This window comes from Salvelinus alpinus, chromosome 12, assembly GCF_045679555.1.
Source record: "Salvelinus alpinus chromosome 12, SLU_Salpinus.1, whole genome shotgun sequence".
NCBI lineage: Eukaryota > Metazoa > Chordata > Actinopteri > Salmoniformes > Salmonidae > Salvelinus > Salvelinus alpinus.
The window spans coordinates 47,498,531-47,524,311 of record NC_092097.1 but is presented as its reverse complement, the minus strand read 5'-3'; the positions used below and the strand labels follow the sequence as shown (position 1 = coordinate 47,524,311).

At 41.2% G+C, this 25,781-nt stretch overlaps 1 protein-coding gene and 1 pseudogene across 1 annotated transcript; one reads left to right on the top strand and one right to left on the bottom strand.

The window, feature by feature from the left end:
* Positions 1–5,440: 5,440 nt before the first annotated feature.
* LOC139536279 (neuronal acetylcholine receptor subunit alpha-4-like) lies at positions 5,441–14,153 on the top strand. The gene is made up of 6 exons (XM_071336663.1): positions 5,441–5,857; positions 6,410–6,561; positions 6,883–6,927; positions 7,031–7,140; positions 11,881–13,264; positions 13,694–14,153. Exons 1-6 carry the CDS (start codon positions 5,797–5,799, stop codon positions 13,829–13,831), a joined length of 1,890 nt encoding a protein of 629 aa, XP_071192764.1. The 5' UTR covers positions 5,441–5,796; the 3' UTR covers positions 13,832–14,153.
* LOC139535307 (NACHT, LRR and PYD domains-containing protein 3-like) lies at positions 14,144–25,777 on the bottom strand (annotated as a pseudogene).
* Between the last annotated feature and the right edge of the window lie 4 nt (positions 25,778–25,781).

The following is a 25,781-nucleotide window of genomic DNA, read 5'->3' as shown; positions in this document are numbered from 1 at the left end:
GTGAGAGCGTCTTGGATGTCCTGTGTTGGTTGTTGCTCAGAGACAGGTTTTGTTAAGTAGTTTGTAGCCGCTACTTCTGAGGTATGTGTGTGTCAATAGGACGCAGTGTTTTTGATTATTGAAATTGTTTATATTTTTCTGTTTCATGTGTTCCTGGGGGGGAAGGGGAAGGCACCTTGGGAGTGCTTAGGCAAGAGGCCTGCGGGCATACATATACACGTAGTATGTACTCTGTCTATACACACTAGGTAAGACCTGGACGGACCATCCCCTGTATTTTGGTTAGTGCGCTAGTTGGTGCTAGTTAGGTAAGTTGTGGGTAGGTAAGGTAGGAGAGGGGGTTCTTTTACTTTCATTGCTTTGGTTCCATCCAGCCCCTTTTCCCCATATTACCGTGTCAAGGAATAAATTCCCTGTTAATGGTAAAATTCTCTGCCTTTGTCATCCTTACCCGCTATCCCATGCCTCTTTCACTCCATGGGGAGTTGAGTGGCAGGGTGTTGCATTCCCTCCAAGAGGCGTGCGTAACAGGGAGTAATTCCAAGAGGAGCTGGCATTGAGCAAGTAGAGTATATGTGCTGTTCACTGCTATTCCCTCTGTACTGAGCGGAGGTTGGTAAAATTATTTTTGTGCATCTTTGATAAACCCGTAATAGCTTCCATGCAAACTGTCCATTCAGTTGTCTTGTGTAGTAAGGTAAAATTACCTTCTCACCCAAACTTGAAAAGATGTTCTGATGTTTCACACAAACTCTTAGCTCTAATCTTCTGAAAGCAAGGCACTGCTCACCATCAAAAATAGTAACCTCCATCATCTGCTTGAACGTCTGAGATATGGATAACTGATGCATTTCTCTCTCTGGGAGATGTTCCATGGACACATTTGTTTGCACTGTCAGCTGTTACAAAAAAGTTTGCAGAAATGTTTTGGTATTGGGACACAAACAATTAATCATCCATTTGCTCTTCAGTAGAATTCCTACACCTGTATCAGACAGACTTAGGGGAATGATTCTTAAAATATCAACAGAATTCATTTTAAATCGACCCTGCAGGTACTCAGAGGTTGCATACGCTTTAAAGTTCACTAGGAGATAGTTGCCTTCTGGTTGAGACTTGTTCAAAATAAAGGAAGATTTATCACACCCAATACACAAAATGTGCAATGTATCTTGTCCTCCCTCGTAACAAAAGTGGATGTAAGGTTCAATGAAGTCCTGAGCTTGCTGAACTCCCAGTAGCATCAGGAGCCCTATAAACACCATGTACACATCCATCTCTCCTCTACCTCTGCCAGTGCTCCTCTGTCTTTGGCTATGTCCCTGTAAGGGTTCTTATGTACTCTATCACAGCTCTTACACAACTTCTGACCCTCGCTTACTATTGTGACAGGGAACAGAGGAGACTTACTTGATATCAGACCATCAACCACTAGCTCTTCTCTTCCTCTCATTCATTCTTAGCTAAGCTCTACTATTTGACGTTAGCTGTAAAGCTTTCGGGAAATGCATTTGATTTGATTTATTAGGATCACCATTAGCCGAAGCCAATGGCGACAGCTAGTCGTACTGGGGTCCGACACTTAACGAAAAATAGATTAGAGACAAAAGCCTTTACAATTGACATACATTTAAAAACAACATGTAGTGAGTGTGTGTGCATCTACCAGTTACACATACATGTCAGTACATACACACAAGTAGACCACAAAAGGGCGGTGGAGCGCTTGAATAAGCAACGGGAGTGTGTAAAAATGCTGACAAGGGTCAAGCCTCGACACACATTCAACTTGTTTAATCATCATAACCCAGCCCTTTCGTGCCACCACCAGTTACTGCTCCCATAATTCCGATTGTGAAAACCCAATCTATAGCACTACCGCTTAGATTTACATTATTTATTTGTGTTAGGTGTGTTAAAATGGAGCCCTTAGCGTCTGCATTTTCATCATGTTGTAAATTTTGTCCTGCACATTTGAGAATGCAACTACTCAGGGAAGCCATGTAGTGGAGCTAACTGTGTATTTATGTCTTTGCATCAGGTATAAATGCTATTAAGAGAAACTGGCAAAAGAATTACAGCTAAATATCCACGGCTCTGATAAATTAATAACACCCAATAACACAAAAAACTAGGCCCATTCTTTCACTGTCACCAGGCTTGCTTTCAAATATTTGTTTTCTGTCAAATACATTTAAAATACATTGCATTCTGTGTTGTGTCACATGATTAACAATTCTCAGAATTACTTTATGCAGAAATTACCATTCTGCATCAACCACAAGTAGCTTGTTTTTTAGATGTGTTACCCCCCCCCGCCACACACACACACACCACACACCACACACATCCACGGTGGTGCAGTGATGCAGAATAGACTAAAACTACATGGCCATCCATGTAGCATCTTAAGCCAATGACCATTGGGAGGCAGAGAGTAAATAAGATGTAGGAAAACAAAGACATACCAGATGAGTCATCTGTTTACACGTAAATGCACTTTAAATGTATTTCTTTTTTAACACATATGCACTTGTGACCACTCTGGAAAATACCATCCCTCAGTAGGACTTTCAGTCACATGCAGTAGGAAGCCACATTTGCAGTATATATATATGACACAAAAGCATCTTAAACAAAATAGTCTGTTTTGAATTGAAAATGGTGCACTTTGACACACTTGCAACATACAGTAAAGCAAATGCTAGATTTTTCTCGATGTGTGTAGGTAGGTGGGGTGGGGGGTGGGGGTGGTGTGAGGTGGGGGTGGTGTGGGGTGGGTTGGGGTGTGGGGGTTGTTATGAGTGGAACAGCGTAGAGGAAAAGCACTTTAGCGTGTCCTTGGAAGTCAAACCGCCGCTGCTCCCCAGATGCCTTGGTAGAGTGGACTCATCGATATTTTGGTTTCTGCTCTGCTAATTCTGACATCCCATGGGTGGAATGCTTTCTAGTCTTCTAAGAATAAGTATTTTCCCCACCTCTCAGATATTGTTCTGCTTGACTACCCACAGTGTACAAGTGCTAGCATTGACAGTTTGGTTAAAAAAACACTACATGTTCAATTGATATACAGTTGAAGTCTGAAGTTTACATACAAGTATGTTGGAGTCATTAAAACTCATTTTTCAACCATTCCACAAGTTTCTTGTTAACAAACTATAGTTTTGGCAAGTCGGTTAGGACATCTACTTTGTGCATGACACAAGTCATTTTTCCAACAATTGTTTACAGACAGATTATTTCATTTATAATTCACTGTATCACAATTCCAGTGGGTCAGAAGTTTACATACACTAAGTTGACTGTGCCTTTAAACTTCCAGAAAATTATGTCATGCTTTAGAAGCTTCTGATAGGCTAATTGACATCATTTGAGTCAATTGGAGGTGTATATGACTCAGTTCCTCTTTGCTTGACATCATGGGATAATCAAATGAAATCAGCCAAGACCTCTGGCTCATCCTTGGGAGCAATTTCCAAATGCCTGAAGGTACCACGTTCATCTGTACAAACAATAGTACGCAAGTATAAACACCATGGAACCACACAGCCATCATACCGCTCAGGAAGGAGACGCGTTCTGTCTACTTGATCCTGCAAATCAAACCCATAAATACAGCAAAGGTTCTTGTGAAGATGCTGGAGTAAACAGGTACAAATGTATCTATATCCACAGTAAAACGAGTCCTATATTGACATAACCTGAAAGGCCGCTTAGCAAAGAAGAAGCCACTGCTCCAAAACCGCCATAAAAAAGCCAGACTATGGTTTGCAACTGTACATGGGGACAAAGATCGTACTTTTTGGAGAAATGTCCTCTGGTCTGATGAATCAAAAATAGAATATTGTAGGTATTGGAGTGGCTATCACAAAGCCCTGACCTCAATCCTATAGAAAATTTGTGGGCAGAACTGAAAAAGCGTGTGCGAGCAAGGAGGCCTACAAACCTGACTCAGTTACACCAGCTCTGTCAGGAGGAATGGGCCAAAATTCACCCAACTTATTGTGGGAAGCTTGTGGAAAGCTACTCGAAATGTTTGACCCAAGTTAAACAATTTAAAGGCAATGCTACCAAATACTAATTGAGTGTACGTAAACTTCTGACCCACTGGGAATGTGATGAAATAAATAAAAGCTGAAATAAATCAATCTCTCTACTATTGTTCTGACATTTCACATTCTTAAAATAAAGTGGTGATCCTAACTGACCTAAGACAGGGAATATTTACTAGGATTAAATGTCAGGAATTGTGAAAAACTGAGTTTAAATGTATTTGGCTAAGGTATAGCCCAGTCAAAACCCGCTCAGCCCAGTCAAAACTGTTCGCTGCTCTGGCACCCCAATGGTGGAACAAACTCCCTCACGACGCCAGGTCAGCGGAGTCAATCACCACCTTCCGGAGACACCTGAAACCCCACCTCTTTAAGGAATACCTAGGATAGGATAAAGTAATCCTTCTAACCCCCCCCTTAAAAGAGTTAGATGCACTATTGTAAAGTGGTTGTTCCACTGGATATCATAAGGTGAATGCACCAATTTGTAAGTCGCTCTGTATAAGAGCGTCTGCTAAATTACTTAAATGTAATGTATAGCTGTATGTATATATGTTTTGCAATATCCCAAGTATTCTCAATACATTTAAGAATAATACATGTTGAATATTATCAACATTTTCATAATACGTGCCTGTTCTACACAATTCCTTTTTCTGAACAAAAAACGCCCACACCTTCAGAGAAGCGTACAGGTACCGTGCGTGCAGATGTGTTGTTTTCTAGTCCAAACCCAAGAGGTGAAGAATCACCAGGGAAACCAGAGGACATTTCACACTCTCAGGCTGCAGCTAGTGTCACAAAATGGAGGTGTTAGTCATTCTTCCTCTTCTCTGAGAGAAACAAAACTGGTTTTCCTTATTCATCGGTGATGTTTTCACCTAGAGCTCTGAAATAAATACTTTAGTACGCCACTGTTTTGCTGAGGGAAAGGCTTGGTATATAATGTATATGCATGACTCATATCATGATAATAAATCACATGCCTTAACTTAGTGCCATAACTGATTGTTGATGTACAGTAGCACATTTTTCAGTTCTTGTACACGATGGCAAAGATGGACAAAACAATGTATTAAAGTTAAATTTTGACCTAGGAAATATATTTGCTGAATACATGATCTAATGTTATATTTTTTTATATACAATTTTCCATCTACTAAAAAAATCTATGTTTTCAAATATGAATATGTATTGTATGGAGACATAAAACACATTCTAAGGGATGCGTTTTCAATAGATAATGGCACGCATACAATACAGTACAATGTACCAACCCATTTGAAGTGAGAGTGTAAGTGCCTTAGGGTTAAGTGTCCTGGGTTGAAAGAGGACAGGGACTGGCAGCATTTGTCTTGTGTTTGAGTGAAAGGCAGTAGCTTCTAAAGAGGACAGAGAGAGACAGGACCATCTGACAGTGTGGTGACACAAAGGGAAACAGAGGAGGGAAGTCCATTTTTTGTGCAACCTGCAGCCAAGGATTTTGTGCTAAAGAGGAGGTTGGATTCCAGAGGAACGTCGTCAGAAACAAATCAACATACAAAAGGGAAATGACAACTTTTTGCTCTTTTTTTTACGCAGAGTGGAAAGAGAAAAGAGATATCAATTGAATAATTTAAATGCATCATGAAAATGAAGAAAGAGCACTGAAGGTGAACATGTAAATGTTTTATGACAACAGTGGACGCAAGCAGATGAAAGAGTTCAAATCTGGGTAGAAGAAGAATTTCACATAGTCAAGAAAATGTCTTCGGTCAAGTGTTATCCTCTTGTAGGAATTTTAATGTCTCTTCTTCCCTTTCAAGGTCAGTCCCATTTAAACTAATGTGTTGTTGATATCCTTATGATAATTGTGATGCACACAAATATATTGTACAAAGTACTTAAAGTTTTAATTAATGTGGATTCCACTTTCAGTTTTGTGTTTAGTATACAGGTGATTTACTGTATAACAATTTAAGAAATGATGCTGCCAAATAGTTGGATGCATCTACTTTTGTGAACAATGGATAGTGAACATTGTAAGGACTGCTAATGACGTTTTGAAGTTTAGAGTACATTTAATAATCTAAATTCAGTAAAATAATAACGTTATTTTATTTGATGATAACAGTATCTGTAGTTAAGTATTTTTAAAAATATATTGGTCACACTTTGGGTTCCTCATACATGGAATCAGCATTTTAGTGTCCTGTTTAAAAGGTATATGTACTGCACATGGGTATATTTATAGGAGATAGCCCAATGTGGAAAACAACAGTAATACTTTGGGAACATTTGAGGTTAACTATGATTCTGTCCTCCACTCCCCCCCCCACTTCCTCCTCCCCTTCCTTCCCCTCCTCCTCCTCCTCCAGTGTGTAGCCACCCCAGGGTGCGGGCTCAGGCAGAAGACAGGCTACTGAGGACTCTGTTCAGCCATTACAACAAACTGGCACGCCCTGTGGCCAATGTCTCTGATGTGGTGCATGTGCACTTTGGGTTGTCCATTGCCCAGCTCATTGATGTGGTGAGGATGAAATAGAACTTTAATACCTTCAAAGCCATGCGTACGCCTGAGTGCCAAAAATTTTGATTTTAATTTACAAATTATTGTTTGGAGAATTCTAATGGTCCGATTCAGTCAAATCTGCATTTCTGCATTTACACAGTAGTTCTTTTTCTTGAGATCAAATCAAACAGTGGTTCTGGACTGTACTGTTTGAGTGCATGGTCAGAACTAACACACACAGGGTTCACTGAATCCCAGCCTGTCTATGCAGATACTACAATGAGTAGGTGCATACCATCATCAACCACCTTTATACTGTTTGTCTTTTCTCAAAATCAGGATGAGAAAAATCAAATGATGATCACCAATGTCTGGGTGAAACAAGTGAGTCCAATCAAAATGACACAACGTTTCTGTGTCTGAATGATCTATTGTATTTGTAGTGTTATTTGGTCACACTGAGTTTCTATTGGTCTGTTTCCTGCAGGAGTGGAATGACTACAAGCTCTGCTGGAATCCAAAGGAATATGAGAATGTCACCTCCATGCACATCCCATCCCAGCTAATCTGGAGACCAGATATAGTTCTTTACAACAAGTATGTAACATTTTAATGCTAAGTATGCATGCTAAGTATATACTTTGAAACATGTCTTAAATGTTCACCCATATTAGGAAATGACTTACATGATTCCTTACCTTTAAAAGTGGTTTAATAGTTCCCTTCTGTGTTGTGTGTAGAGTACAGGATTGACTTCTGTCTGGATGGATTTTAGTTTTATATATATAGAAATAACAGGCACTAGTTTCATGTGTCTAAACTGCGTCCACGCCTGATGAATAGTAAGGGAGAACTGAGACGAAAGGAACACTTTTCTTTTTTCCCTAATTACTCAGATCAATAGAGCTACAGACACAATATGTTATGTCAAACAACTTATATACAGTGCCTTCGGAAAGTATTCAGGACCCTTGACTTTTTCAACATTTTGTTACATTACAGACTTAATCTAAAATTGATTAAATAAAACAAATGATTCAGCAATCTACACACAATACCCGATAATGACAAAGCGAAAACAGGTTAATTTATTTTTCTGCAAATTTATTAAAATAAAAAACAGGAAAACCTTATTTACAGAAGTATTCAGACCCTTTGCTATGAGACTCAAAAATGAGCTCATGTGCATCCTGTTTCCATTGATCATCCTTGAGATGTTTCTACAACTTGATTGGAGTCCACCTGTGCCAAACTGAGCAATCGGGGGAGAAGGGCCTTGGTCAGGGTGGTGACCAATAACCTGATGGTCACTCTAGCAGAGCTCTAGAGTTCTTCTGTGGAGATGGGGGAACCTTACAGAAGGACAACCATTTCTGCAACAGATGGAAGCCACTCCTCAGTAAAAGGCACATGACATCCCGCTTGGAGTTTGACAAAAGGCACCTAAAGGACTCTCAGACCATGAGAAACAAGATTCTCTGGTCTGATGAAACCAAGATTGAACTCTTTGGCCTGAATTCCAAGCATCATGTCTGGAGGAAACCTGGCACCATCCCTACCGTAAAGCATGGTGGTGGCAGCATAATGCTGTGGGAATATCTTTCAGCAACAGGGACTGGGAGAATAGTCAGGATCGAGGGAAAGATGAGTGGAGCAAAGTACAGAGAGATCCTTGATGAAAACCTGCTCCAGAGCGTTAAGGACCTCAGACTGGGGCGAAGGGTGACTTTCCAACAGGACTACGACCCTAAGCACACAGCCAAGACAACACAGGAGAGGCTTCGGGACAAGTGTCTGAATGTCCTTGAGTGGCCCAGCCAGAGCCTAGACTTGAACCCGATCGAACATCTCTGGAGAGACCTGAAAATAGCAACGCTCCCCATCCAACCTGTCAGCTTGAGAAGATCTGCAGAGCAGAATGGGAAAAACTCCCCAAATACAGGTGTGCCAAGCTTGCAGCGTCATACCCAAGAAGACTCAAGTATGTAATCACTGCCAAAGGTGCTTCAACGAAGTACTGAGTAAAGGGTCTGAATACTTGTTTTTGCTTTGTCATTATGGGGATTATGGTGTGTAGATTGATGAGGAAAAAAACTATTTAATCAATCTTAGAATAAGGCTGTAACCTAACAAAATGTGGAAAAAGTCAAGGGGTCTCAATAGATTCTGAAGGCAATGTATGTCCTCTACCATTATCAACTGTAATTTCATTTCTATTGTAATTGAATTCAAAATAAATAGACCGAGAACAGAACTACCGCAACGTTACTTTTGTACCTGCCGGCAGGGGGTAACCATAATTTTCTCATTTTACTTTAATTGGAATGTAGTAATGTTTTTCACCATTTTCAATCCCTATTCATGCTTAGCCCTACCAATCTGGTGCTCCAGCTGTCCTTGTCATGCACGCTCCTCGTGTCTTGATAGAATAAACTTCTTCATTCTCTTCATAAACGGCTTGACAAAATTATAAAGATATACATTGAGTATACAAAACATTATTAAGAACACCTTTCAAATATTGAGTTGCACCCCCATCATCAATTTGTCGGGGCATGGACTCTACAAGGTGTCGAAAGCGCTCCACAGGGATGCTGGCCCATGTTGACTCCAATGCTTTCCACAATTGTATCAAGTTGGCTGGATGTCCTTTGGGTGTTGTACCATTCTAGATAGAAACAGTAAAAAAGTGTTGAAACCGAAAAACGCAGCAGCATTGCAGTTCTTGACACAAACCGTTGCGCCTGGCACCTACTACCATACCCCGTTCAAAGGCACTTAAATCTTTTGCCTTGCCCATTCACCCTCTGAATGGTACACATACGCAATCCATGTCTCAATTATTTCAAGGCTTAAAAATCCTTCTTTAACTTGTCTCCTCCCCTTCATCTACACTGATATAAGTGGATTTAACAGGTGACATCAATAAGGGATCATAGCTTTCACCTGGATTCACCTGGTCAGTCGATGTCATGGAAAGAGCAGCTGTTCTTAATGTTTTGTACACTCAGTACATATTTTTAACCACTAACCTGTCAATAAAAGCTTATGTGGGAAGCTGATCCATCAAGTCAATTGATTAAGGCATAATTCTAATGATGTCATATATAATTTTCAAACATTCAGTCACTTGTTGATATTTTGCTAACAGCAATATGAACTAGAGGAAACAATGGCCTGTGCTTAGTGGTTTTATTTGATTTCATTCTAGGTCATCAGTTTACATTGTGTTACTTTCGTCCCACCATCAATCTCCTGTAACTTCTCCCAGGCTAATAGCCAAGACTAGCTAGAATGATATTTGAAACCTATAGTATCATTTAGTCACTAGATTGGTTAAGAAAATTACATCTGTTTGGAACCTTAAACAACTAAACACAACTCTACAACCAAAAACACTTCCGGGTCTGTTTTTTTTACTTACATCGCTCAAAACGTTTTGTTTATAACTCGGCGAAAACAATATAACTCAGTGCCCATAGAGAATATCAATACTCATTTCATTTGACCAAAAGCAATAACAGCATAGCCACAACGCTAACATGCTGGGCTGTATAGCTAGCATAGAATGCTAAAAACAACACAGAGAGCTAGCAGCTCGTGCTCGGTGTACATTCCGTTATGACTGTGTACGAAGAGAAAATTCTAAACAAACAAAATTCAGACTAAAATGTAAGAATAACATTTACAGGCAACACATTTCACGTATTTTACTGAAAATGTAATGATATTGTCACTCTTTTAATGACATAATTAGCTGCTTAAAATGACAGAATTAGCAGAGCAGAAACAACACATACCTTTTCACAAGGTCATCACTAGTTACCACACCAAGTCATAAATCCCACCTATTTCCCCAAAATCTGATTTTTTACCTTAACCTTAACCACACTGCTAATCTTACGCCTAAACATAACCTTAATTAAGACCAAATAACACATTTTTGTGATTTATTACAATTTTGACTTTGTGACTGTGGTAACTAGTGAAAACCTCTCACAGGAGCATAAGGAAAGAGGAAGTAAAATGGGCAATGCAACAAGTTCACAGGAAATGAACCAAACCATTTTACAGTTCAAAGTTCATATTTTCTTATACCAACTCTTATGATCTTAGATGATAGATACATATAGATTTTACTATTACACCAACATAGTCATGGAAACATAATACGGCAATACCACAGTAGATTTCAGTAGATTTATTTCGAAATAGAATAATGCCTAGTGACCTGATTGACCCAGTCCACTCTAAGATCATCCTGCCCAATCAACGGTGCCAGTCAACAGTAGCGTTGCGTGGGTAAAATCACTGGAGAAGCCAAGCAAGAAAAGTTCCAGATTACAACATGTGTTGTGATAATTGCATTATTTGTTCTATAACCTGTTAATTCATACGCCTTGCGACCGTGATGTAAGACCTAAGGCCGAGACAATAAGAAGACACAGTGGCAGAATTAATTCAACCACACCTTTGTTTCATCACAAAACCAGAGAGAAACATCTGTCTGGTGAAGTCCACAAAACAAACAGTTACATGACAATAGCATGTTCATGTAAGTTAATGTTTCTGACATTTTTGAACTACTAAACAAAATTGATTAGAACCACGGAGAGTTACCACAACTTGCAAAGAAAACAAGCCCTGCCTCCACTATTCCAGCACCATGTCAACATCATCTAATCACCTATGCTTAGTCTACTACAGTGACTAAAAGATAGAAGGACCATTCACACCTGAGCTCACTCAGTTTAGCTCAACGCTGATTGGCTATTTATAATAAAACAAATTCAAGTGAGGCCAAGTGGCTTCCCTTGCAATCTATGCTACTGGCGGCAACAGTGTCATACTCTTTTTGACCAGACATAGATGGGCTACAAATACAGAGACAGAGGAGCGCTGTTTCATTCGCTTGAATGCTTTCTCCTGTGAGATATATTCAGCCTCTTGCGAATTGAAGGAAATGTATGAAACACAGAGAAACGAAAGATAATAAATATATTATTTTGTATCTTTTTTTTTTTCAATGTCAATTTTTGAGTGAAGCCTGGCTTCACTTGGCATCCATGAATACACGCCACTGTGAGTCTAAGTGTCGTACCCCTGGTATATCTAAATAAAATCTATTGTTTTATGTGGCGACCCCACTGCAATTCGACTTCACTAGGACATGCTGCAATACACACTTTATGTTTGTATATATAGCCACAGCCACTCTTTTCTACCATTGATGACCAAAAAACAATGAGAGTGGACGGGCAATTTATCTTTATTGTCTAATGTGTCAGGCCATTCCTTAACATACAATCTAGCTCTGTCATCCCTTCTTATCTCTAGTGCAGATGGTGATTTCTCTGTGACCCACCTGACCAAGGCCCACCTGTTCCACGACGGACGCATCAAGTGGGTTCCCCCGGCCATCTACAAGTCCTCCTGCAGCATCGACGTCACCTTCTTCCCTTTCGACCAGCAGAACTGCACCATGAAGTTTGGCTCGTGGACCTATGACCGCACCAAGATCGACCTAATCAGCATGGCGGGCAATGTGGATCAGATGGACTACTGGGAAAGCGGCGAGTGGGTGCTGGTGGACGCCGTGGGCAACTACAACATCAAGAAGTACGAGTGCTGCCACGAGGTCTACTCTGACATCACCTATTCCTTCATCATCCGGAGGCTACCGCTGTTCTACACCATTAATCTGATAGTGCCCTGTCTGCTGATCTCCTGTTTGACTGTCCTGGTGTTCTATCTGCCCTCTGACTGTGGAGAGAAGATCACCCTGTGTATCTCTGTGTTGCTGTCTCTCACTGTCTTCCTCTTGCTTATTACCGAGATCATCCCATCCACCTCGCTGGTCATCTCTCTCATCGGGGAGTACCTCCTCTTCACCATGATCTTCGTCACCCTTTCCATCAGCATCACCATCTTCGTGCTCAACGTGCACCACCGCTCGCCGCGCACGGACACCATGCCCCGCTGGGTGCGCCGCGTCTTCCTGGACATCGTCCCCGGCTTCCTGTTCATCCGGCGGCCTGCCGTGGTCAAGGACAACAGCAAGAGGCTGGCGGAGGCCATGCAAAAGAGGGCCACGCTATGGGGTGAGCTGGAGGCTGAGCTGGAGGCCAGCTTCCCACCCACCTCCCCCCTGGAGGTCCAGGAGATCCTGGCCCGCTCCCCTTCTCTCTCCATGGGCCGACCTGTGGAGGGTTCCCTGCCCCCCAAGCTTCCCCAGCAACAGCAGCAGCCCCTGGACAGGTCCTCCAGCCAGTACTCCATCCTCCCGGAGGAGCCGACCACCTCGTCCCAGCCAGGCTGGGATCCTCTGTTCCTCCACCCTCTCTTTCCGCCCAGGGACAAGCACCACGCGGCCAGGCCCAAGATGCGCTCCCTCAGCTTACAGTACGGCCTGGGTGAGAGGGAGCAGCCCCAGACCAGCGTCCGCTGTCGCTCGCGCAGCATCCAGTACTGCTGCCTGCATGAGGAGGTCTCCTCCATGGGTAACGGCAGGCAGCGGCCTCTCTCACAGCACCCGTCCCTGATGGAGGAGAGGAAGCAGAGCTGCTCAGCTGCCTGCAAGTATCACTCAGGCCTGGCCAAGGAAGCCAAAGCAATGACCAAGGACCAGCGGCTCCTCGTCTTATCCCCGTCCATGAAGATGGCCATGGAAGGTGTGCAGTACATCGCAGACCACCTCCGTTCGGAGGATATCGACTTCTCTGTAAGCAAAGGTCTCATCATTAACATGTAAACTGAGGAGGCAGATCTATGAGCACAGACCCAGACCCCTTCAGTTTATCTACAGTATTTGCACACTGAAAATAGAGAATATGGTGCGTCAGGGCACCCTCAGTTTTAGCAATTTCTATGCTGAAGATACATATTGTTTATTTCTACGCATAATTATTTCAAAGACATCAAAAAAGGTACATGACACAAAACTCAATCGGCTTTACAGTTAGGAATGCCAGTGGATACGGGACTTGGCATTTGGCGCACAATGCCATATATTTCAGAGCACAATGCTGCATACTGCATCAATGGTGAACAACGTGAACCGTAGGAACACAAATTCTATCAATTTCAATATTTCAACAGTGATTAATTTTGTGTATGAAGTAACTAAAAACGGATTTCTGTCATTATTCAGGTAAAGCAGGAGTGGAAGTACGTGGCTATGGTCCTAGACCGGATCTTTCTGTGGTTGTTCATCTTGGTGTGTCTCCTGGGGACCCTCGGACTCTTCGTCCCACCCTGGCTGGCTGGAATGATAGACCTATCTGTCTGACAACAAACACTTCTGAAGCCATTGACCCTATGCACACTCAAGTTGTACAACTGATGAACAACTCACTTGCCACAATTTCTTTCTGCACAACATTAATTACACAAGCATTGTGGAGACACTGCACAATGATTGTGTAAACATTTGTGTGCAGAAAATATCAGTTGTATGACAACCATTGTGTCAAATGCATTGTATATCAGTTGTGCAGACCTGAGTGTGAACAGGGCCATGGAGGATGTGACCAATAGACAGGAAACCTTCTCATTAATTAATTAATTGTGAAAAGCCATTTGTAGATAAAAAGTGACACAATTGTTTTGGCAATGCTTTATTTTCCAGAAGCCAGCAGAAGGAGCCAAAGGTCTATAATGTGAAGGACTGAGAAGTTATATTGGGATTGTGGAAACATAGCTGTAACTGCCAAAATAATGAAAACAATTGAGAAAATGTGGTATACAAAGTATATTGAAAGCAGGTGCTTCCATACAGGTGTGGTTCCTGAGTTAATTAAGCAAATAAATATGTATATGTATAAAAATGTATAAAAATGCTGGGCCGGCCATTGTTTTGGCTACCATGGCTATGCCCCCATTGAATGACAATGCTCCCATCCACAGGGCATGAGTTGTCACTGACTGGTTTGATGAGCATGACAATTATTTAAACCATTGCCATGGCTTTTTTAGTCACCAGATCTCAACCCAATTGAACACTTATGGGAGATTCTAGAGCGGGGCCTTGAGACAGTGTTTTCCACCACCATCAACAAAACATCAAATGATGGAATTTCTTGTGGAAGAATGGTGTCTCATCCCTCCAATAGAGTTCCAGTAGAATCTATGCCAAGGTGCATTGAAGCTGTTGGTGTATGTTGGTGTTCCCTTTATTTCGGCATTTACCTGTATCTCTACCTGATACTATGCAGGATATCTGGGGAAACAATAGGAATACTAAGCAAATCAAGTTTTACAAAATGATATGTTTAAGAACAGCTTTAATAAAGCATTAGAGCATAATTTCAAACAATAATTAAGCTAGTTTAAAACACAGAGCCTTAGGCTAAGTTTACAAAGGCAGTCCAATTCTAATCATTTGTCCAATTATTGGCAATGATCTGATTGGTCAAAATATCAGAATTGGGCTGCCTGTGTAAACGCAGCTAAAGTAGCCTAGATGGGACATATTTTAATATCCAAACAAGGAACCTTATTCTTTAACAGAAGAGAACATAGAGGATAGTGGCTCCGTGCGGTAACAGTGGGTGAAGGTAAATACTGTAATTAGGAAATTATGTCTGAACAATATTCCTCTACTTCTAGCATTAAGTCATTTATACCTGAAACTTACGCCTATTCAATCCAGCTGCGCCCTACAGTAGATACTATGTTCCGTAGGTGGTATTTTCCTAAAGCTGTAAGGTTTAACGTGCTCTTAAATCTTGTTGTAATCGACACATTTTCACATGTTGACTTTCACGTTTTTATCCTCTTTCTCTGTCCTGTAGTGCTGTTGTTTTTTCACTTGCAAGAAAACTAAAATTCAAATTCACAATGCAGACCTTTTTCCCTCTCGTGAATGTTTTTGTGATTTCTTCAGGGTCACCTTACGATTGAAACATCTACCACAATCATTGTGTCAAATTAGCAATAGTGAAACATTTGTGCTTCTTCAGTTTCTGTAATGGAAAAGATCTTTATGAAGAAATCCTCCAATTAAGGAAATACCACCCAATTCTTGAAATTCTTCCACCGATGGCCTCTTAGCCTCTACAGGATTACTGGCAACCCCAAAAGACACTGAGGAGTTTGTACTCTGGATTCCAAACGCTGGATAGAGGGGCTCATTGAATGTGGTCTGAAAAGTGTAAAGGTGGGTCATTGTGTCAGAGGAGAGCTCATAGAAGGAGACAGTTCCAGCAGGATGGTCTAAAAACACTCCTACTCTCTTGTTTTGCTCAGATAGCTTTGGAGGGGAGGTTATTTTAGTGGTTTCATTATTGTAGTCGGCAGAGTCATGGTACGTAGAGCAGGCAAGACACCAGGAATTGTCATTGGATCCAAGCTTACAGACACGACCATTTCCTTTTCTGCTGATTCCTTTATATGCCACTCCTATGACAGTCAAGTGCCCACTCCCCTCTGCCTCCCAGTAATGGCGCCCACTCAGACCCTCTGTACACAGCACCTGTGGACAGTCAAATCTCTCGGGGTGGTCAGGATACAGCTGCTGCTGTCGAACTCCTGTCACCTGTCTGTTTCCTTGAGACAGAGATAGGTGTCTGCTTACTGTGTTTAGGTCTAGAGTGGGCTCACAGGCATCTGTGGATGAAAAGAGAGGTTAGAGGAGGGGAAATAAGCTGGACCAACCCAATGTGTCCGTGTGTTTAAGTCACGGGTGGGATCTGAACTACCTCATCACTAAAGTGTCTTACCTCCACTAGATTTACAGGAATAATGAATGTGTTATTTTAGTACATTGATCGAAATAGATGACATGTTAAAACAAAGAAACATACATACACTTCTTAAGCAGCTGTGGTTCTATCCAGATCTCTTCATTATGGTCCACACTGTGGCAGAGGAACAGAGAGTGAGTGAGTGAGTGACAAGGAATCAAGTAAAGTGTTGCCATTGGAATTACTGAAGGTCAGAATTCAATGTTGTGGTTCAAATAGGAGAGAAATATGCATACAAATGAAAATATTGGCACAGATTTACTGCACTAACTTGAGATTACAATGGGCCTCCTCCAGTTTAGCAGAGAGAAGCTTCACGCCTGAGACTCCTGGGTGATTGAAGCTCAGGTCCAACTCTCAGGTGGGAGGGGTTTGACCACAGAGCTGAAGCCAGAACAGCACACCCTTCCTCTGTGACTTTACAGAATGACAGCCTGCAGAGAAAAATAATTCTGGGTTTTACAACTTGACTGAGGCTGGTGAGAGCTGAAATATGAACCTATCTTTTCAGAGATACACTATTGTTAAAGCATTTACATCTACATGTTGGTTATTTAGCAGACACTCTTATCCAGCCAATGCATTCAAATAGGGTAGATAAGAGAACCACATATCACAGTCATTGTAAGCACAAACTTTCTTCAATAAAACATCTATCAGAGAAATCTGAGCAAGTGAGGAAAGACAAGTGTTAGAGCAAGAAAGACAGTACGGTGTTTTTATGATCTAGGGCTAGATGACATCAGATTGACATACGCATAGCTTTGTTTTGGCGGTGTCAAAGGTGGAGCTGTCAAATCCACAAGCAGCTCGTTGCGTTACCTGATCACAGACACTGCCATTGGATACAACGAAACCACACCCGACTATAATCCGACAAATCCCATGCAGCCACGTTACAAGTTCAAACACTCTGACTCATATTAGACTGATATGCATAAATCCCCCGATCCAAATGAACATGAAAACATGCATTAGCCTCACATCAATGGTTTGACATTGGAGAGTCATTATTTCTAACATCGATACAGCCTACACGTTCTAGCGCCATTTTGAACATCTAACACAGTAGGGATAATAAGAAAGGGACTGGTTTGTGACACACGAGCAGCTGCTCACCGATATGTCACCTCATACTGCAGTTACACCTCCAACGCTGGCTAGCGCTGGTTAACGCTCAATCTGATTGAATCCAGGCCATAGTAATGTACAGTATGTTCGTAAATACTGACCTGGTTAAATACTGACCAGTATGTTCGTAAATACTGACCTGGTTAACGCTCAATCTGATTGAATCCAGGCCATAGTAATGTACAGTATGTTCGTAAATACTGACCTCTGTGTCTTCTTATTGTCTCGGCCTTAGGTCTTACATCACGGTCGCAAGGCGTATGAATTAACAGGTTATAGAACAAATAATGCAATTATCACAACACATGTTGTAATCTGGAACTTTTCTTGCTTGGCTTCTCCAGTGATTTTACCCACGCAACGCTACTGTTGACTGGCACCGTTGATTGGGCAGGATGATCTTAGAGTGGACTGGGTCAATCAGGTCACTAGGCATTAGTCTATTTCGAAATAAATCTACTGAAATCTACTGTGGTATTGCCGTATTATGTTTCCATGACTATGTTGGTGTAATAGTAAAATCTATATGTATCTATCATCTAAGATCATAAGAGTTGGTATAAGAAAATATGAACTTTGAACTGTAAAATGGTTTGGTCCATTTCCTGTGAACTTGTTGCATTGCCCATTTTACTTCCTCTTTCCTTATGCTCCTGTGAGAGGTTTTCACTAGTTACCACAGTCACAAAGTCAAAATTGTAATAAATCACAAAAACAAAAATGTGTTATTTGGTCTTAATTAAGGTTATGTTTAGGCGTAAGATTAGCAGTGTGGTTAAGGTTAAGGTAAAAAATCAGATTTTGGGGAAATAGGTGGGATTTATGACTTGGTGTGGTAACTAGTGATGACCTTGTGAAAAGGTATGTGTTGTTTCTGCTCTGCTAATTCTGTCATTTTAAGCAGCTAATTATGTCATTAAAAGAGTGACAATATCATTACATGTCCAGTAAAATACGTGAAATGTGTTGCCTGTAAATGTTATTCTTACATTTTAGTCTGAATTTTGTTTGTTTAGAATTTTCTCTTCGTACACAGTCATAACGGAATGTACACCGAGCACGAGCTGCTAGCTCTCTGTGTTGTTTTTAGCATTCTATGCTAGCTATACAGCCCAGCATGTTAGCGTTGTGGCTATGCTGTTATTGCTTTTGGTCAAATGAAATGAGTATTGATATTCTCTATGGGCACTGAGTTATATTGTTTTCGCCGAGTTATAAACAAAACGTTTTGAGCGATGTAAGTAAAAAAAACAGACCCGGAAGTGTTTTTGGTTGTAGAGTTGTGTTTAGTTGTTTAAGGTTCCAAACAGATGTAATTTTCTTAACCAATCTAGTGACTAAATGATACTATAGGTTTCAAATATCATTCTAGCTAGTCTTGGCTATTAGCCTGGGAGAAGTTACAGGAGATTGATGGTGGGACGAAAGTAACACAATGTAAACTGATGACCTAGAATGAAATCAAATAAAACCACTAAGCACAGGCCATTGTTTCCTCTAGTTCATATTGCTGTTAGCAAAATATCAACAAGTGACTGAATGTTTGAAAATTATATATGACATCATTAGAATTATGCCTTAATCAATTGACTTGATGGATCAGCTTCCCACATAAGCTTTTATTGACAGGTTAGTGGTTAAAAATATGTACTGAGTGTACAAAACATTAAGAACAGCTGCTCTTTCCATGACATCGACTGACCAGGTGAATCCAGGTGAAAGCTATGATCCCTTATTGATGTCACCTGTTAAATCCACTTATATCAGTGTAGATGAAGGGGAGGAGACAAGTTAAAGAAGGATTTTTAAGCCTTGAAATAATTGAGACATGGATTGCGTATGTGTACCATTCAGAGGGTGAATGAGAAGTTATATTGGGATTGTGGAAACATAGCTGTAACTGCCAAAATAATGAAAACAATTGAGAAAATGTGGTATACAAAGTATATTGAAAGCAGGTGCTTCCATACAGGTGTGGTTCCTGAGTTAATTAAGCAAATAAATATGTATATGTATAAAAATGTATAAAAATGCTGGGCCGGCCATTGTTTTGGCTACCATGGCTATGCCCCCATTGAATGACAATGCTCCCATCCACAGGGCATGAGTTGTCACTGACTGGTTTGATGAGCATGACAATTATTTAAACCATTGCCATGGCTTTTTTAGTCACCAGATCTCAACCCAATTGAACACTTATGGGAGATTCTAGAGCGGGGCCTTGAGACAGTGTTTTCCACCACCATCAACAAAACATCAAATGATGGAATTTCTTGTGGAAGAATGGTGTCTCATCCCTCCAATAGAGTTCCAGTAGAATCTATGCCAAGGTGCATTGAAGCTGTTGGTGTATGTTGGTGTTCCCTTTATTTCGGCATTTACCTGTATCTCTACCTGATACTATGCAGGATATCTGGGGAAACAATAGGAATACTAAGCAAATCAAGTTTTACAAAATGATATGTTTAAGAACAGCTTTAATAAAGCATTAGAGCATAATTTCGAACAATATTTAAGCTAGTTTAAAACACAGAGCCTTAGGCTAAGTTTACAAAGGCAGTCCAATTCTAATCATTTGTCCAATTATTGGCAATGATCTGATTGGTCAAAATATCAGAATTGGGCTGCCTGTGTAAACGCAGCTAAAGTAGCCTAGATGGGACATATTTTAATATCCAAACAAGGAACCTTATTCTTTAACAGAAGAGAACATAGAGGATAGTGGCTCCGTGCGGTAACAGTGGGTGAAGGTAAATACTGTAATTAGGAAATTATGTCTGAACAATATTCCTCTACTTCTAGCATTAAGTCATTTATACCTGAAACTTACGCCTATTCAATCCAGCTGCGCCCTACAGTAGATACTATGTTCCGTAGGTGGTATTTTCCTAAAGCTGTAAGGTTTAACGTGCTCTTAAATCTTGTTGTAATCGACACATTTTCACATGTTGACTTTCACGTTTTTATCCTCTTTCTCTGTCCTGTAGTGCTGTTGTTTTTTCACTTGCAAGAAAACTAAAATTCAAATTCACAATGCAGACCTTTTTCCCTCTCGTGAATGTTTTTGTGATTTCTTCAGGGTCACCTTACGATTGAAACATCTACCACAATCATTGTGTCAAATTAGCAATAGTGAAACATTTGTGCTTCTTCAGTTTCTGTAATGGAAAAGATCTTTATGAAGAAATCCTCCAATTAAGGAAATACCACCCAATTCTTGAAATTCTTCCACCGATGGCCTCTTAGCCTCTACAGGATTACTGGCAACCCCAAAAGACACTGAGGAGTTTGTACTCTGGATTCCAAACGCTGGATAGAGGGGCTCATTGAATGTGGTCTGAAAAGTGTAAAGGTGGGTCATTGTGTCAGAGGAGAGCTCATAGAAGGAGACAGTTCCAGCAGGATGGTCTAAAAACACTCCTACTCTCTTGTTTTGCTCAGATAGCTTTGGAGGGGAGGTTATTTTAGTGGTTTCATTATTGTAGTCGGCAGAGTCATGGTACGTAGAGCAGGCAAGACACCAGGAATTGTCATTGGATCCAAGCTTACAGACACGACCATTTCCTTTTCTGCTGATTCCTTTATATGCCACTCCTATGACAGTCAAGTGCCCACTCCCCTCTGCCTCCCAGTAATGGCGCCCACTCAGACCCTCTGTACACAGCACCTGTGGACAGTCAAATCTCTCGGGGTGGTCAGGATACAGCTGCTGCTGTCGAACTCCTGTCACCTGTCTGTTTCCTTGAGACAGAGATAGGTGTCTGCTTACTGTGTTTAGGTCTAGAGTGGGCTCACAGGCATCTGTGGATGAAAAGAGAGGTTAGAGGAGGGGAAATAAGCTGGACCAACCCAATGTGTCCGTGTGTTTAAGTCACGGGTGGGATCTGAACTACCTCATCACTAAAGTGTCTTACCTCCACTAGATTTACAGGAATAATGAATGTGTTATTTTAGTACATTGATCAAAATAGATGACATGTTAAAACAAAGAAACATACATACACTTCTTAAGCAGCTGTGGTTCTATCCAGATCTCTTCATTATGGTCCACACTGTGGCAGAGGAACAGAGAGTGAGTGAGTGAGTGACAAGGAATCAAGTAAAGTGTTGCCATTGGAATTACTGAAGGTCAGAATTCAATGTTGTGGTTCAAATAGGAGAGAAATATGCATACAAATGAAAATATTGGCACAGATTTACTGCACTAACTTGAGATTACAATGGGCCTCCTCCAGTTTAGCAGAGAGAAGCTTCACGCCTGAGACTCCTGGGTGATTGAAGCTCAGGTCCAACTCTCAGGTGGGAGGGGTTTGACCACAGAGCTGAAGCCAGAACAGCACACCCTTCCTCTGTGACTTTACAGAATGACAGCCTGCAGAGAAAAATAATTCTGGGTTTTACAACTTGACTGAGGCTGGTGAGAGCTGAAATATGAACCTATCTTTTCAGAGATACACTATTGTTAAAGCATTTACATCTACATGTTGGTTATTTAGCAGACACTCTTATCCAGCCAATGCATTCAAATAGGGTAGATAAGAGAACCACATATCACAGTCATTGTAAGCACAAACTTTCTTCAATAAAACATCTATCAGAGAAATCTGAGCAAGTGAGGAAAGACAAGTGTTAGAGCAAGAAAGACAGTACGGTGTTTTTATGATCTAGGGCTAGATGACATCAGATTGACATACGCATAGCTTTGTTTTGGCGGTGTCAAAGGTGGAGCTGTCAAATCCACAAGCAGCTCGTTGCGTTACCTGATCACAGACACTGCCATTGGATACAACGAAACCACACCCGACTATAATCCGACAAATCCCATGCAGCCACGTTACAAGTTCAAACACTCTGACTCATATTAGACTGATATGCATAAATCCCCCGATCCAAATGAACATGAAAACATGCATTAGCCTCACATCAATGGTTTGACATTGGAGAGTCATTATTTCTAACATCGATACAGCCTACACTTTCTAGCGCCATTTTGAACATCTAACACAGTAGGGATAATAAGAAAGGGACTGGTTTGTGACACACGAGCAGCTGCTCACCGATATGTCACCTCATACTGCAGTTACACCTCCAACGCTGGCTAGCGCTGGTTAACGCTCAATCTGATTGAATCCAGGCCATAGTAATGTACAGTATGTTCGTAAATACTGACCTCAGTATCTCTAGTCTACAGTTTTGATGCCCTAGTCCAGCAGAGAGCAACTTCACTCCTGAATCCTGCAGGTCATTGTGACTCAGGTCCAGCTCTCTCAGGTGAGAGGAGGTTGAGCTGAGAGCTGAGGCCAGCTCTTCACAGCAGTCTTCTGTCAGACAACATCGATTCAGCCTAAATGAGAGAAATAATAATATTATAACACACTAGGCAAAAAGTAGCCATAATGAGAGGAAAATCACAAAGTAATGACTGACCTCAGTTTCTCCAGTTTACAGTGTAGGCTCAACAATCCAGCAGCAAGCAGCTTCACTCCATAATCCTTCAGTCTGTTGTAACTCAGGTCCAACTCAATAAGAGATAAGTTAAGAGAGACCAATATTTCACAAGACTCCCCTGTGATGCCACAGCCAGTAAGTCTATAAAGATGTGAGAATATACCATTGAAACAGGCTGGGATGAACTTCCCAAAAACATAAAGATCATCTTTAGCATTAAGATCATTGTTCGTCCATTTTCTACCAGTGTACTTAAGATGATCTTAATGCTAATTATGATCAACGAAAACAGAATGCATTAGAGCTCGCTCTGAAAATTAACCTCAAAGGGATAGTTTCGGATTTTGGCAACGATGCCCTTTATCTACTTCCCAAGAGTCAGTTGAACTTTTGTAAACCATTTTTATGTCTCTGTGTTCAGTGTGATGGACGTTGCCAACTTGCGTTAGCGCAATTGCTAACTTGCGTTAGCCCAGTTGCTAACTTGCGTTAGCCCAATTTCTAACTTGCGTTAGCCCAATTGTAACTAGCTTTAGAGCAAGCAAATGCTACTGTAGTTAGCATTGGCCTCTAACTTCCTTTACACTGTACAGTCATACAAATGGTATTCACAAGATTATCTGACTCTGGGGAAGTAGATAAAGTCCCAAACTATGTCTTTAACAAAACTATCCAACAATGTTACAGTTTCTGGTTTTCTTAAAACCTCTTAAAGCATTGTTGGTTAAGGGCTTGTAAGTAAGTATTTCACTGTAAGGTGGACACCTGTTGTATTCGGCGCATGTGTCAAATACAATTTGATTTGGTGATGTAAAGATGTCTCCAAATGTACTGACCTCAGTGTTTCCAGTTTACAGTGTGGATCCTCCAGTCCAGCAAAAAGTATAAACTCTCCATCATCAAACAGCTCACTGTTCCTCAGGTCCAACTCTCTCAGAGGTGAGTATGCAGATTGGAGAACGGAGGCCAGTGTGTCACAGACCTGATTTGAAAGAGTATAGCCAGACAGTCTGCAGAAACAGAGAACATATAATTTCAGTCTGATGTTGTGCAGGCCATGGCAAACTGTTGAATCCTATTGTATTCGGTGTCTGTTGAGTAGGATCTGTCCATAATAACTTGATCTCAGGCAACCTGTTGTTCACATTTAAAAAATATATAAGTGAAATGAAAGCAAACACACACAAATGGTTAGGGGTGTTAGGTCTCTCAGCATACATACATATTATGAAAAATGTGGACTAGAATTATTCAGATTTCATCATTTTCTGGTATGTGTGAGTTTAGTCTTGACTGAAGCCTTACATTGCCTTTCTGCAGTTTCTTACAGCTGGGACCAGTCTGTCATGCCCCTCCTCTGATGTGTTGTATTTCACCAGGTCAAACTCATCCTGCACCTCCTCTGACATCAGAAGCACATAGGCCAGTGCTGAGCAGTCAGCAGGTGACAGTTCTTCTCCAGACTCAAGAAACTTCTGAACGTTCTCCTGAACTGAATTGTCCTTCATCTCAGTCAAACAGAGGAAAAGGTTGATGTACCTTTCAGGTGACACATGATGTGCACCAGGATTCTTGAGGTATTTTCTAATCTCCTCAACAGTCTCTGAGCTGATCTTTGTCTTTGGCAGTAGGCCTTGCAACAGTCTCTGATTGGAATCCAGTGTTATGCCAACAAGGAAGCGGAGGAATAGGTCCAGGTGTCCATTTAGACTATTCATGGCTTTGTCCACCATCATCTTCAGCAACTCATGCAAGGGAAGCGCTGCAGAAGCATTCTCCAGGAAAGACCCAAGGGCCTTGATGTTGTTGCTCACACAGCAGTGAAAGACATGCAGTGCAGCAAGGAACTCCTGAAAGGTCAGGTGCACAAAGCAGTACACCTTTGTATACAACCCGCACTCTTCTTTCAGGAATTCTGTGCAAAACTCAGAGTATGTTGAGGCTTCACTAACATCAATCCCACAGTTTCTCAGGTCTTCCTCGTCGAATATGATATTGCCCTCTTGCAGCTGTTCAAATGCTAATTGTGCCAGGTTCATAATGAAGATTTTCTTTGATGCCAAGATCTTCTGTCTATCCCTCTCATTCTGCCCCTGATACTTTTCATTTGCCAGGTTTATCTGAATGACCATGAGGCGAGCGTACATCTCAGTCAGAGTTGTAAGGATCTCTCCTCTCTCATTTCTCTGTCTACGAAACACATCCTCTAGAACCTTTGCAGTGATCCAACAGAAGACTGGTATGTGGCACATGATGTGGAGGCTCCTTGATGTCTTTACATGTGAAATGATTTTGTTGGCTAGTTTCCCTTCACCAAATCTCTTCTTAAAGTATTCTTCTCTCTGCGTGTCAGTGAACCCTCGTACTTCTGAAATCCGACTGACCAAGTCACGGGGAATCTGATTTGCTGCTGCTGGTCTGGAGGTTATCCAGAGGAGCGCTTTGGGAAACAGAGTCCCCTTGATGAGGTTAGTCAGCAACTCGTCTACTGATGAGATCTGTGTCATATCAAACAGTGTCTCATTGTTTTGGAAATCCAAGGGAAGTCTGCTTTCATCCAGACCATCAAAGATGAACAGAACTTCACAATCAGTGTACTTCTTTACATCTTCTATCTCAGAAAGTTCAGGGTGAAATCCATTTAAAAGTCCATGAAGACTGCATTGTTTTTTAATCAGATTCAGCTCTCTGAAAGGAAGCACAAATATGAAATCTACATCTTGATTGGCTTGTCCTTCTGCCCAGTCGACGATGAACTTCTTCACTGAGACCGTTTTTCCGATTCCAGCGATGCCCTTTGTCAGCACAGTTCTTATGTGTTCCTCTTCTCCATGTGATTGTTTAAAAATGTTATTACAGTCGATAGGGGTGTCTGGTGATGTTTTTCTCCTGGATGTATATTCAATCTGCCGAACC

Coding starts and splice junctions, on each gene's coding strand:
- LOC139536279 (XM_071336663.1), top strand. CDS start 5,797: ATGTCTTCGGTCAAGTGTTATCCTCTTGTAGGAATTTTAATGTCTCTT. Junction 5,858..6,409: donor GTCTCTTCTTCCCTTTCAAG/GTCAGTCCCATT, acceptor CTCCTCCTCCAG/TGTGTAGCCACCCCAGGGTG. Junction 6,562..6,882: donor TTGCCCAGCTCATTGATGTG/GTGAGGATGAAA, acceptor TCTCAAAATCAG/GATGAGAAAAATCAAATGAT.